Raw genomic sequence first — 14194 nt, forward strand, 5'->3', positions numbered from 1 at the left:
TGACAATAATTTGGGAAGATTTGTTATGATTTATTTCATGGATGTCATTGATACAAACACTGTTACTGTATGTGGCTGTGAAAGGCAGGTTGCTATAATATAAAACACTAAGGGCCCTGATATGTCCTATGTTTTTTTTTTTCTGATAGAAGCACTGCTGGCTGTACTTGTTTGTGTTGTGCCTGTGGAAAGGCAGGTTGCTACAATATAAATCACTAAGGGCCCTGACTTTTCCTACGTTTTAGTCAACCATATGTCTAACTAGATGTACCGCAGAGCGGTACAAAATATGGCCCCCGCCCAGTCCAGCACATTTTTTCCACAAAAATAAGTCACGCTTGTCAAATTGTGTTCATTTCCTACTTTGTTCCTGCTTAGCTTCAGTAATTCAGCAAAGTCAGGGTATCTGCTGGTCTGGCTGCTGGCTAAAAACAAAAGGTGAAAGGCATATATGATTCTAACTGTCTCACTGAATTGCATTATGCACACCCAATTCTCTCTGGTATCTGCTAGTTCATAGATTTCACATGTAAAATACATTTTATACAACCCCACCCCCATCTTGCCTGTTCATAATTCTGAGAAATTGTTGAATTGTGTGCATGTGTGTGTGTACGTGTTTATTTGTGTGTGCATGTGCATGCATGCGTACATATGTCTACTGTGTGTGTATGTGTCATACGTATGATTACTGTGAATGTATGTGTGTGTGTGAATATATTTTTATGCACATGTGTGCATATGGAATTGGTTAACATGACCCCTGGAGGCAAACATACGCAAAAATTGGTCATGCTAGGCCCTACGGTTCTCAAGATATTCACAGAAAACTCTGTTGGTGTACGGTCACTAAATGTACACATAAATTAATTTATTGTATGGCCCCCCATGAACGAAAGTCAGGCATGCATTCGGAGGGTGTCATAATGATCCTACACTTTCAATTTCATGCAGTTTTGACCATGTCCGCCAGAGATATTGTGATTACAACACCTAATTCTTTTATTTTTTTTAATGTATTGTATGGCCCCCCAAGAACGGAATTCCACGAAACTTGGCGTGCATTCAGAGGGTGACATAATGATCCTACACTTCCAATTTCGTGCAGTTTTGACCATGTTAGATCACAGATACCTGCGATTACAATACCTAATTTTTACTTTTTTGTTTTTAACTAGGTGGCGCTATACATGAAATGAGTGGTTATGGAATAGGTTGACATGGCCCCTTAAGATCAACTTACAAAAAAAGCTGGTCCTCTTAGGCCCTACGGTTCTCGAGATATTCACAGAAAACTGCGTCCGGCCACCTACAGGCCAGTTGGTGTACAGCAACATAAATTAATTTATTTTATGGCCCCCCATTAACGGAATTCCATGAAACTTGGCTTGCATTCAGAGGGTGACATAATGATCCTACACTTCCAATTTCGTGCAGTTTTGACCATGTTAGGTCACAGATACCTGCGATTACAACATCTCATTTTTACTTTTTTGTTTTTAACTAGGTGGCGCTATACTGTACATGAAATGAGTGGTTATGGAATAGGTTGACATGGCCCCTTAAGATCAACTTACAAAAAAAGGTGGTCCTCTTAGGCCCTATGGTTCTCGAGATATTCACAGAAAACTGTGTCCGGCCACCTACAGGCCAGTTGGTGTACAGTAACATAAATCAATTTATTTTATGGCCCCCCATTAACGGAATTCCATGAAACTTGGCTTGCATTCAGAGGGTGACATAATGATCCTACACTTCCAATTTCGTGCAGTTTTGACCATGTTAGGTCACAGATACCTGCGATTACAACACCTCATTTTTACTTTTTTGTTTTTAACTAGATGGCGCTATACATGAAATGAGTGGTTATGGAATATGTTGACATGGCCCCTTAAGATCAAGGTGGTCCAGGGGGGGGCTGTGATTATGGGGCATTTTTCAAACGATACAGAGGGGAAATGCATCTGCACTCAATTGGATTGACCTAACCAATCAGAGCAACAAAATAACTTCCCAATTACCATGAGCTGTAATGAGAAACCCGACCAAAACATTGTTTTCTGGTTGTTAAAGTTATTGCACTGTCAATATATTGTACACCAAGACCACGAAATAGGCCTACGTAGCAGGGTAATCAATTCGGAAAACGGATATTTCCTCCTTTGTTTTAAAAAAAAATTCCATTCACACCGATGCTAAAAACAGCTGGGGAAGGGTGTCACAAGCCCCTTGAGAAAGCAAGTGGCCAGTCAGAGATTTCAAACAAACAAGCAAATAACATATCACAATGCAAAAATACTGTTTTCCTCTGATTATATGCAGTTATATGTGAGTTTTTTCCATATATCCACATTGGCTGTAGTTTTCAGAAATAATCGTTGTCAGTGATAAAACCTCTGTTTTTGTGTAAATGAAAGGCCAAACTGCCTAATATGCATTTTTACTACGTGTAAATGGGGTCTTAGAAGCCATTTGTCTAGCTTCTAGACAGCGTTTTTGTTGCAAACAAATTCAACCGAAGCTCAGATGATGTGATAGACGAGGCACTGTTGCTCATCTCTCCATTGTCGAACAAAGCCAGCCCAGACAATTTGATCGTCCCACAACGGAACAAGTCCAGACCGAACTTCCCGACCTCATATGTTGTAGGCAGGGTTAAGTTTGGCAGGCTTCCAAGGTAACTAAAGCTATTTACTTTATAACAAGGCGGAATTGATTTGAAACACCATGGGAAAGATCTTAACTGCAATAATTGTTGAGTCAGCTCAATGCTCACTCAAACAACTCTATAAACAACAGTATGTGAACAATGTGATGTTGAACCACTGACAGCAGTGCAGATTTTTCACTGTTTACTTGCCTTTATCTTGCAATAGGACATCTGTGTGCTCTATGATTTGTGTGCAGAGGATTTGAAATGGCACCTGTGCTTTCAGTTCAGTCTCTCTGTGTCTTTGTGTTCTAGTGCTGAGCTTGTGTTCCTATTCTGGACTTGCTGCAGGTGAGATTCATTTGTGTTCATGTACCCCCAATACTTTCATCTTTGTTCAGAGCGTAACTGCATTAGTTCATCACAGTCTAATTGATATGTCATCATGTAGCAGTGGAGATTTCGGAGATTAATATTCCAAAACAACATAGTATTATAATTATTTTGAATCTGTTAACTGAAAGAATCATATTATATTATTGCTCTGCTATACTGACATATGGACCCTTTCAATATACATAAACAAACCTACGTTACTAGGCATTTCCGATGACACAGAAAATAACTTTGAGCTTAAGGTAACTCAGGGATCAACAAAAATGGAAAAAAAAAATGACATTTTGTATTTGTTTTGTATTCTGTGTGTGTGAGAGAGAGTGAGAGAGAGAGAGAGAGAGAGAGATAGATAGAGAATACCTTGCTGTGATACAGTGGAATAAGACACAAATACAGGAGATGTTTTGGGTTATCAAATGCTTGCGAGCACATGAGATGTTATTTCTGTTACTGACATTCTATGAAAAATAATGCAGGTGTGGCGTTACAAAAAGAAAATAAAAAAAAACAATATCCTGTATCATCCAGAAAAACACCAGTTAAATCACATCATGTATTATTAAAATAAACTAATCAGGACTTGAAGAGTTAGATTTCCTGAGTTATGTAAACTTTGCTATGTGCTTCATAATTTATTTTAAAATCATTACTGAATGAAACCCAAGATAACAACAGTTTATATACTGAGGCTCCAGACAACACTGAAGATCCTGATGATGATCCAGACGAGTCTTCCAAAACCTCAGATATAGCTGGTGAGCAAATGTACAGCATCATTTTGCAGAGCAGCCCTCAAGAGCCTTTAACTGGGTTGTCAAGCATGCACATTCCCCCTTCCCTCATCAGTGTTTTATTCAATTAGGCCCACAACACCTCCAGCAGGCTCAACAGTGGTATCTGTCTTCCCAAACCCACCCCCCCCCTACACACCCATGATGAGTGTGATGATGTGTGTGTGTGTGTGTGTGTGTGTGTGTGTGTGTGTGTGTGTGTGTGTGTGTGTGTGTGTGTGTGTGTGTGTGCGCGCGAGTGCGTGTGTGTGTGTGTGTATGTGTGTGTGTGTGCACATGTACACAATTTACATTAAACTGACCACTGAACTTTAGTTTATGTCTGTCTGTCTGTCTGTGTGAGTGGGAACTTAGAACCAGAGGGGCTTTACAGGCAAATCAACACCAATTGGTTCAGTGTTTTCAGTCTTTTGGTTTTCCACTAACTCTAAAATTACTTTTGAGCTGATCAAGAGCTGTCATTTGATGTATATATCTCAATTTCCCCAAGGATGTCATGTGCGCCCCTCTGGTTCTCATCACTATGTTTATGAGATTGGAGGGTATTGTATGATTGCTTTCATCTTTGAGTAGAGAAGACATTAATTGAGGGTAATCATAGAAGTATCAGTTATGATGACTTTTCTTTAAGGTACTTTATATATTTCATGTTTGTTGAATCACACAGTAGAAGTCAATCAGTAAACTAATCTGTATGTAATTTCCCTCCACAGCTACAGTAACTGTAGAGTCTCCTAAGGATCCATACTACCCTGGAGATAAGGTCACTCTGAGGTGTGTCATAGCAGAGCACACAGACTGGGATCAGTATAACTGGTACAGAGACGAGGTTTCCATTCAAAATGAGGAAAGTCAACAACAATCCATCACCATTTCCCTCCCTGATCAAGCTGGCTTGTACCAGTACACATGTGAAGGGAGTAGTAGAAATAATCCAAAGACTTCCCAGCGCAGTACTCCTGCCTCTATCACTGTAAAAGGTGAATACAATATTACATGTATGTGTATAATATTACTATGCTACATAGCAATATGGTGCATATAATTGATTTAGAATGTTGGGGGGAGGTGGGGGGGGGAGGTGTGCCATAAAAGGCCACCCGCCTGCTAACAGACTTAGATGACAAACATAGACACAATGAAGCCCTACCACAGGGGTTCTCAAAGTTTTGATTGGTGAGGGCCAATTCAGGAACCCAACATTGAACTGAGGGCCGCCAAAGGGGCAGGGGGAGAAAAAGAAAAAGAAAAAAAAAAGAAAAAATCATTTTAATGACCAGGTTGCATCTCTACAGTTTATATTTATTGCATTAAACACATTTTAATTCATAACTGAGGCTAAACCTGGCAAAACTTGTGAAAATTTGCAATGCACACACAATCCCTGGGGTTCTCTTCCACTTGAACAGACAAATGTGGGATATAACAGTTCTGGTTGCAGTCCATTTCAAGTACAAACTTATTTATAACAAACAGTCTCAGTGTGCCTTGCTTCTTATCAGCATAGGCCTTATTCAGGGCCAATTCCAGCTACCAAAGCACCACAGGAAAACCTGACGGCCACAAAACACCACTAAACGGAGATTCATTCTTTTCAAAGCACGCAGTACAGTTGTACAGTTTTAACAGTTTTACAGAGGTTATCAGATGTTCGCGGGCCGCCAGAAATGTTTCCGCGGGCCGCCATCGGTCCCCGGGCCGCACTTAGAGAACCTATGCCCTACCATTTTCAAATGATTTCTAATATGTGCATATGTTTGGGTGTTTATGTTTATGAGAGGGAGAGGGTGTTGAAGGATTGCTTTTATATTTTCATGCTATTCTGTAACTTTTGAGTTGTAAGGATTACAGTAGAGAAAGATCATTAATTGAGGACCACGATAAGATGTATCTTTCTGTCATATGGCTCTTTATACATTCAATGGTCCTTGACCCACATAGTAGAAGTCAATCAGTAAACTAATCTGTGTGTATTACATTGCCCTCCACAGCTCTGCCCACAGCTACAGTAACTGTAGAGTCTCCTAAGGATCCATACTACCCTGGAGATAAGGTCACTCTGAGGTGTGTCATAGCAGAGCACACAGACTGGCATGGGTATTACTGGTACAGAAACAGATATTTTATTCAAAATGGGGGAAGTCGAGCCATCACCATTTCCCTCCCTGATCAAGCTGGCTTGTACCAGTACACATGTGAAGGGAGTAGCAGAAATAGTCCAAAGACTTCCCAGCGCAGTACTCCTGCCTCTATCACTGTAAAAGGTGAATACAGCTACACTAACATTTTGAATGATAGCTATTATGCTTGAAAGCTTGCAATCATACATTTTGTTTGTCATGACACAGCCTTCCCAGTGCCTACATTGACAGTAAAACCCAATCCTGTGTTCACTGGAGAATCAGTCACTCTGACATGTGGAATACAGCCTTCAACTGGCTGGTCATATGCATGGAATAACCCTCCGTCATCCAAAGCCTCTGAGACCAACAGCAACACCCTCACCATCAGCGGAGCCGCTGTGTCTGATCAGGGGGAGTATGGGTGCTATGGAGTGAGAGAGGGAAGCAGGAAAACATCACCTTACAGCACTGTTCAGCTTACAGTGAAATGTGAGTACCTTTAAAAAAAAAAAAAACGGTAACACTTTATTTTAATGTGTCGCTGTTACAGTGTACCAACCTGTGTAACAACATGTACTATCAGGTACTATCATTGTACTTACATTATGTATTTGTGGGTACCTACATATACTTGTTACATTGTAATACTGAGTGCTTTTACAAAACTTTGCCAATTTGCCTAAATTTTCATCAGAGGCAAAGAGCTGACCTGAGACCTGCTGGATGGGGTAAATCTTGTCATGATAGATTTGATATACAAACTATTCTTAACTCCAGTCAATGCCTCATTGTCTTCAGTGTACATGTAACAGCTGTGCTGCTACAACCTTGTTACTCTTTGATACAGTGGAATAAACCAATTAACTGTACCAGTTAATTACTTACATGTACATATGACATGTATGTTGTGTCTTCGATGTCTTGGAACAGGTCTACTAATTCACTACATAGTACATATATCAACTGTGTTGGTACACACTTATTGCTCTTTATACAGTGGCATAAACCCATTAAAATGAAGTGTACCAGTGAAGTACTTACAATTACATAATGTATGTTGTGTCATTGGTGTCTTGGAACATGTCTGCCATTACCCTACGTAGCACATGTATCAACTGTGTTGGTACACATGTATTACTCTTTGATACAGTGGCACAAACCCATTAAAATGAAGTGTACCAGGTAACTGGTACACTTCACTTTAATGGGTTTATGCCACTGTATCAAAGAGCAATAAGTGTGTACCAACACAGTTGATATATGTACTATGTAGTGAATTAGTAGACCTGTTCCAAGACATCGAAGACACAACATACATGTCATATGTACATGCAAGTAATTAACTGGTACACTTAATAGGTTTATTCCACTGTATCAAAGAGTAACAAGGTTGTAGCAGCACAGCTGTTACATGTACACTGAAGACAATGAGGCCTTGACTGGAGCTAAGAATGGTTTGTATATCAAATCTATCATGACCTGATTTACCCCATCCAGCAGGTCTCAGGTCAGCTCTTTTCCTCTGATGAAAATTTAGGCAAATTGGCAAAGTTTTGTAAAAGCACTCAGTATTACAATGTAAAACTATATGTAGGTACCCACAAATACATAATGCAAGTAAAATGATAGTACCTGATAGTACATGTTGTTACACAGGTTGTACCACTGTACCTAATTAGGTAGGTACATTGTAACAGCGACACATTAAAATAAAGTGTTACCAAAAAAGGTAACACTTTATTTTAATGTGTCGCTGTTACAGTGTACCAACCTGTGTAACAACATGTACTATCAGGTACTATCATTGTACTTACATTATGTATTTGTGGGTACCTACATATACTTGTTACATTGTAATACTGAGTGCTTTTACAAAACTTTGCCAATTTGCCTAAATTTTCATCAGAGGCAAAGAGCTGACCTGAGACCTGCTGGATGGGGTAAATCTTGTCATGATAGATTTGATATACAAACTATTCTTAACTCCAGTCAATGCCTCATTGTCTTCAGTGTACATGTAACAGCTGTGCTGCTACAACCTTGTTACTCTTTGATACAGTGGAATAAACCAATTAACTGTACCAGTTAATTACTTACATGTACATATGACATGTATGTTGTGTCTTCGATGTCTTGGAACAGGTCTACTAATTCACTACATAGTACATATATCAACTGTGTTGGTACACACTTATTGCTCTTTATACAGTGGCATAAACCCATTAAAATGAAGTGTACCAGTGAAGTACTTACAATTACATAATGTATGTTGTGTCATTGGTGTCTTGGAACATGTCTGCCATTACCCTACGTAGCACATGTATCAACTGTGTTGGTACACATGTATTACTCTTTGATACAGTGGCACAAACCCATTAAAATGAAGTGTACCAGGTAACTGGTACACTTCACTTTAATGGGTTTATGCCACTGTATCAAAGAGCAATAAGTGTGTACCAACACAGTTGATATATGTACTATGTAGTGAATTAGTAGACCTGTTCCAAGACATCGAAGACACAACATACATGTCATATGTACATGCAAGTAATTAACTGGTACACTTAATAGGTTTATTCCACTGTATCAAAGAGTAACAAGGTTGTAGCAGCACAGCTGTTACATGTACACTGAAGACAATGAGGCCTTGACTGGAGCTAAGAATGGTTTGTATATCAAATCTATCATGACCTGATTTACCCCATCCAGCAGGTCTCAGGTCAGCTCTTTTCCTCTGATGAAAATTTAGGCAAATTGGCAAAGTTTTGTAAAAGCACTCAGTATTACAATGTAAAACTATATGTAGGTACCCACAAATACATAATGCAAGTAAAATGATAGTACCTGATAGTACATGTTGTTACACAGGTTGTACCACTGTACCTAATTAGGTAGGTACATTGTAACAGCGACACATTAAAATAAAGTGTTACCAAAAAAACATGCAATTGTTAAGATGACAAATAAAGACCAGATAAAGACACAATGAAGCCCTATCATTTTCAAATGATCTGCTAATATGTGCATATGTTTGAGTGTTTATGTTTATGAAAGGGAGAGGGTGTTGAAGGATTGCTTTTATATGTTTGTGCTATTGTGTAACTTTTGAGTCGTAAGGGTTTCAGTAGAGAAAGATCATTCATTGAGGGTCATGATGGAAGTTTTGATTTGTCGCATGGTCCTTTACACATTTCATGTGTGTTGAATCACACAGTAGAAGCCAATCAGTAAACTAATCTGTGTGTATTACATTGCCCTCCACAGATCTGCCCACAGCTGCAGTAACTGTAGTGTCTCCTGAGGGTCCATACTACCCTGGAGATGTGGTCACTCTGAGGTGTGACATAGCAGAGTACACAGACTGGTATGGGTATTACTGGTACAGAAACATATATTCCATCCAAAATAGGAGAAGTCGAGCCATCACCATTTCCCTCCCTGATCAAGCTGGCTTGTACCAGTACACATGTGAAGGGAGAAGCAGAAATAGTCCAAAGACTTCCCAGCGCAGTACTCCTGCCTCTATCACTGTAAAAGGTGAATACAGCTACACTAACATTTTAAATGATAGCTATTATGCTTGAAAGCTTGCAATCATACATTTTGTTTGTCATGACACAGCCTTCCCAGTGCCTACATTGACAGTAAAACCCAATCCTGTGTTTGTGGTGAGAATTACAAATGACGTGGAAGCAAAACCGTGCTGAGATGTGCCCCGGACATATGCGTGCTTAATTGGCACCGATCACCTATGGTGAAGTCTGCCATAAGACAAAAGCGTTGTACATGACAAAAGACTTGATTTGCAAATGGTGGAGGCGTGTCTTCACCAAGCACAATCGTCAGTTAATGCAAATATGAGGCAGACAGACTGATGAAGTTAGTCACATTTGTATGCAGTACGTATGTTCTTACAAATAATTTTTACTACATGTTCACTGGAGAATCAGTCACTCTGACATGTGGAATACAGCCTTCAACTGGCTGGTCATATGCATGGAATAAACTTGGGTTATCCCATGCATTGAGACACAATGAAGCCCATTCCATTTTCAAAAGATCTGCTAATACATGCATACGTATGTGTGTGTGTTTATGAGCGGGAGAGGATGTTTGCTTTTATATTTTTGTGCTATGCTGTGACTTTTGAGTTGTAGGGGTTTCAGTAGTGAAATATCATTCATTGAGGGTCTTGGGTCTTGATAGAAGTTTTGATTTTCTGTCACATGGCCCTTTATACATTTCATGTGTGTTGAATCACACAGCAGAAGTCAATTAGTACATCAACCTGTGTTAATGACCCCCCCCCCCCCCCCCCCCCTCCCGAGCTCTGCCCACAGCTACAGTAGCTGTAGAGTCTGTAGAGACTGTAGAGTCTCCTAAGGGTCCATACTATACCCAGCCTAGCCAATGTGTCTATGCTGATATGTTGTCTGTGTATATATATATATATATATATATATATATATATATATATATATATATATATCTATGTTGTCTGTGTGTGTATATATATATATATATATATATATATATATATATATATATATATATATATATATATATATATATGTATGGTGCATTAGAATCGTTATTGTCTTTGCATGTCAGATATACAATGAAATTGCAAATTGCAAATAAAATATTGCATGAACCTATCCACTATATTGTCCCCATGATCTTGCATAATCTTGCCTTTTGCAACAATCTTGCAAAAGGACAGTTCACAATCATCTCCTTTGCTCCTCATTCTCTCCATGTGTTCCTCTGCAGCTCTGCCTTTGGCTACACTGACTGTAGAGCCCCAGAGTCCTGTGTTCACTGGAGAGAAAGTCACTCTGAAGTGTGTGATAGAGTCTCTCAGTGGCTGGACAAATAAGTGGTATAAGGGGTCCAGCAGAACCCCAGTGTCTGAGGGAAACACCTTCACCATCAGAGGAGCTGCTGAGTCTCATAAGGGCCAGTACTGGTGTCAGGGGGAGAAGAGACACAGACCCACATCATCACAACCAAGCAGGAGAATAACTCTTGATGTCAAAGGTGTGTGTATGTGTGTGTGTGTGTGTGTGTGTGTGTGTGTGTGTGTGTGACATTTACACCACCCACTGAGTGTAAGGTTTAGATGTTACATTAGCTGAACATGACTCTGTTTGTTTGTGCATATAAACTGTGACTTTCTCGCTGTGTTGAGATGTGTTTGACAATGTTTCTTCCTGTTCAGACTCAAAGCCAAAACTCACATTAAGTCCAGGCCACCATCTCCTCACAGGAGACTCAGTGACTCTGAAATGTGAGTTGGGTGTTTCCTCTGGTTTGGTGTTCTACTGGTACAGAAACACACAGGCCTCTGATCCTGTGGCCCAGACTGGTGGAAACTCCTACAGCATCAGCTCTGTTAAAGTCTCTGATGGAGGACAGTACTGGTGCAGAGCTGGGAGAGGAGACCCAGTCTTCTATACTCAATATAGTGGTGCAGCTGAGATAACAGTTACAGGTTGGTGTGGTTCTTTACAAGAATATACAGTGATTGCATATCTACTGTATGTTTTTGAGTAAACTATAGTGACAATTAATAGGATTTACTGTATGTTATTATTACATTAACTTTTATATGCACCGTACAATTACACATTGAAATTGTATTGTTTATCTATCGATTCAGTGGTCATCAATCTAGTTCCAAATTGATCAATCTTTGACAGAAAGACCTAAACCCATCATTACCCTGAAATCAAACTGGACAGAGTTCTTCAATGGAGAGAAGGTCTCTCTTAGATGTGACTTTAAGAGTGGGAAGATCAGTGACTGGAAGTACAGCTGGTTTAGGGATGGCAAGGATGACAACAGTTATAGAGTTCATCAGCCTGTGGAGGGATATAAAGTCAATCCATTGAAAAGTGGTAACTATACTTGTAAAGGACAAAGGGAACGTGATCAAAAACTATCAGAAGAAAGTCATGCTTTCGCTATTACAATTCATTCTGGTGAGTATGTGTTTGCTTTCTTTTTCTCTTGCATGTCTTTTCTTTGACAAATGTACGTCAAATTTATTCTGTGGGCACCAGCCTTATTATATTTCTTTCATTGCTCTGTTGCATAGGCTATGGGATATGCTATCATATACCATCTGAAGGCTATACCTTTGAAAGCTGTTGTGGTGCATCCTCCAACTTTCTATTCTTCTTAAACAGGGAAAGCCCAGGCAGTTCTGAATTCCCTCTCACAGACCTGGCTGACTAAAGGAGACTCAGTGACTCTGAGCTGTGAGGTTAGAGGCTCTACTGAAGGCTGGAGATTCCACTGGTACAAGAATGCCCCCTATAGACCCGGGTTCCCTCAAGTGTTTCATGAAAGCAGTGGATATTATGTAGAGCTGGTGTCAGACAGCATCAGAGGAGCTGGAGGATCCTACACTCTCAGCCCTGCTGCTCTTAGACACACAGGGGTTTATGTGTGCAGAGCAGAGAGAGGAGAGCCAGCCTATCACACAGAGTTCAGCCAACCTCAGCCTCTCTGGCTCACAGGTGATAGAAATTAGGTGTATAAATCATACCTGTCAACATTTAGCTTTCCAAAAACGGGAGATTTTTTTTCGGGGGGGGGGGGGGGGGGGGGGGGGGGGTCAGTGTTTATACCGGATCTGTGTTTACATATTTAATACGTTTCATACACGTGTTTCAACACTGCATTTCGGTCGTTGCTTTTACCTTACCATTACCTTACGCATGCCAGTTATGTATCCACTAGCTGCCTGCCTGCAGCCTACTTCCAAAACTCCAAAGCTGCTTGCTGTCAGATTTGGTTCCGAGGGCACAAGTTCAGTGTATCAACAACACTCAATAACAGTTTATGTGATGTGTTAATCAATTAAATTCCCAACAATTTCACAACAGCTAGTTCTGGAGTAGGCCATTCAACTAGCCCGCTTGCTTACGACGAGACTCAGGCTGCGCAGTCGGCACCCGCTTCCTTATTTGGGTTTTGGGTTGCCAGGTTTTAGCCTATGACAAAACGGTTGAAATTGAAACTAAGTGATCGTGTATGTGTAGGGTGTATTTCATACACAATCTGGCAACCTGAATGGACTAATGATTTTAAAATGAAGTTTGATGGCCATGCAAATTACGGGAGTTTTCTGGGAGAAATAACAAAACGGGAGGGTGCTGGGAGATGACCTTGAAATACGGGAGAAACCCAGGAAAAACGGGAATGTTGACAGGTATGGTATAAATCCATATCTATGGCCATTACGGCATTACTGTATGATTTTCAAACAATACACTCTTTTTTCCTCATCACTTTGTTACTCTTTTTTTACTTTCTCAGGTATGTCTCTGGCTTCTGTGATCATTCATTCAAACTGGACCCAGATCTTTACATCTGAGCCTCTCTCCCTGAGCTGTGGGGTTCAGGGCAACTCTACTGGATGGAGACTGAGGTGGTTCACAGGCAGAGGAGGAGAATCACTGTGTCCCACTGACTGGAGATCAGAAACAGGATCCAACTGCAGCATCAGCTCAGCATCTCAATCAGACAGTGGAGTTTACTGGTGTCAGTCTGAGTCTGGAGAGCAGAGTAATCCTGTCAACATCACAGTGCATAGTGAGTTAACATACAGCGTTTCCATTGTGATTCCATGGACATTCATCAATCTCACTAAATGAAATGAAATATTTTCATTTTTCTTCCATGATACTTATGATTCACTTGACTTGGAAAATGTGATAGCTGTTGGTAGGTTCACTGAGTAAACCAAGCTTCTGTGTGTAGATGAAGATGTGATCCTGGAGAGTCCTGCCCATCCTTTGACTGAGGGAGATCCTCTGACTCTGCGCTGTAGATATCGCTACCAGCCATCAAACATCAGTGCTGACTTCTATAAAGATGGGACACTCCTGCAGACCTCCACCACAGGAGAGATGACCATCCCTGCAGTCTCAAAATCACATGAAGGCCTCTACAATTGCAGCAACCTAGAGAGAGGAGAGTCACCAGAGAGCTGGATCACTGTCAAAGGTTGGAGAGATTGATATTTATGTATTGGTTATGTATACATCAATGGCATTAAGTTTTCAGCAACAGCCATGACACTATTTATTGTTCACGGTGTTTAAAGTTTCAGATGCTGGGTCCTCCATGTTGGTGGTAGCAGTGGGTGTGGTGATGGGACTGCTTGTTGCGTTTGCTCTGGTCATTTCACTGGTCCTGCTGTATCGCTACCAGAAAGCCAAAGG

General features: G+C 40.4%; 1 protein-coding gene across 1 annotated transcript in view; it reads left to right on the top strand.

Annotated features, from left to right (window-relative positions):
• Positions 1–14194, top strand: part of LOC121689382 (titin-like) — a 309974-nt gene that overhangs the window by 232743 nt on the left and 63037 nt on the right. Inside the window, exons 49-56 of the mRNA XM_042069129.1 lie at positions 5829–6101; positions 6186–6449; positions 9225–9497; positions 10734–11000; positions 11182–11454; positions 11663–11944; positions 12152–12484; positions 13287–13562. Coding sequence (XP_041925063.1) covers positions 5829–6101; positions 6186–6449; positions 9225–9497; positions 10734–11000; positions 11182–11454; positions 11663–11944; positions 12152–12484; positions 13287–13562 — 2241 coding nt within the window. The remainder of the gene's footprint in view (positions 1–5828; positions 6102–6185; positions 6450–9224; positions 9498–10733; positions 11001–11181; positions 11455–11662; positions 11945–12151; positions 12485–13286; positions 13563–14194) is intronic.

Source organism: Alosa sapidissima, chromosome 18 (genome assembly GCF_018492685.1).
Source record: "Alosa sapidissima isolate fAloSap1 chromosome 18, fAloSap1.pri, whole genome shotgun sequence".
Lineage (NCBI taxonomy): Eukaryota > Metazoa > Chordata > Actinopteri > Clupeiformes > Clupeidae > Alosa > Alosa sapidissima.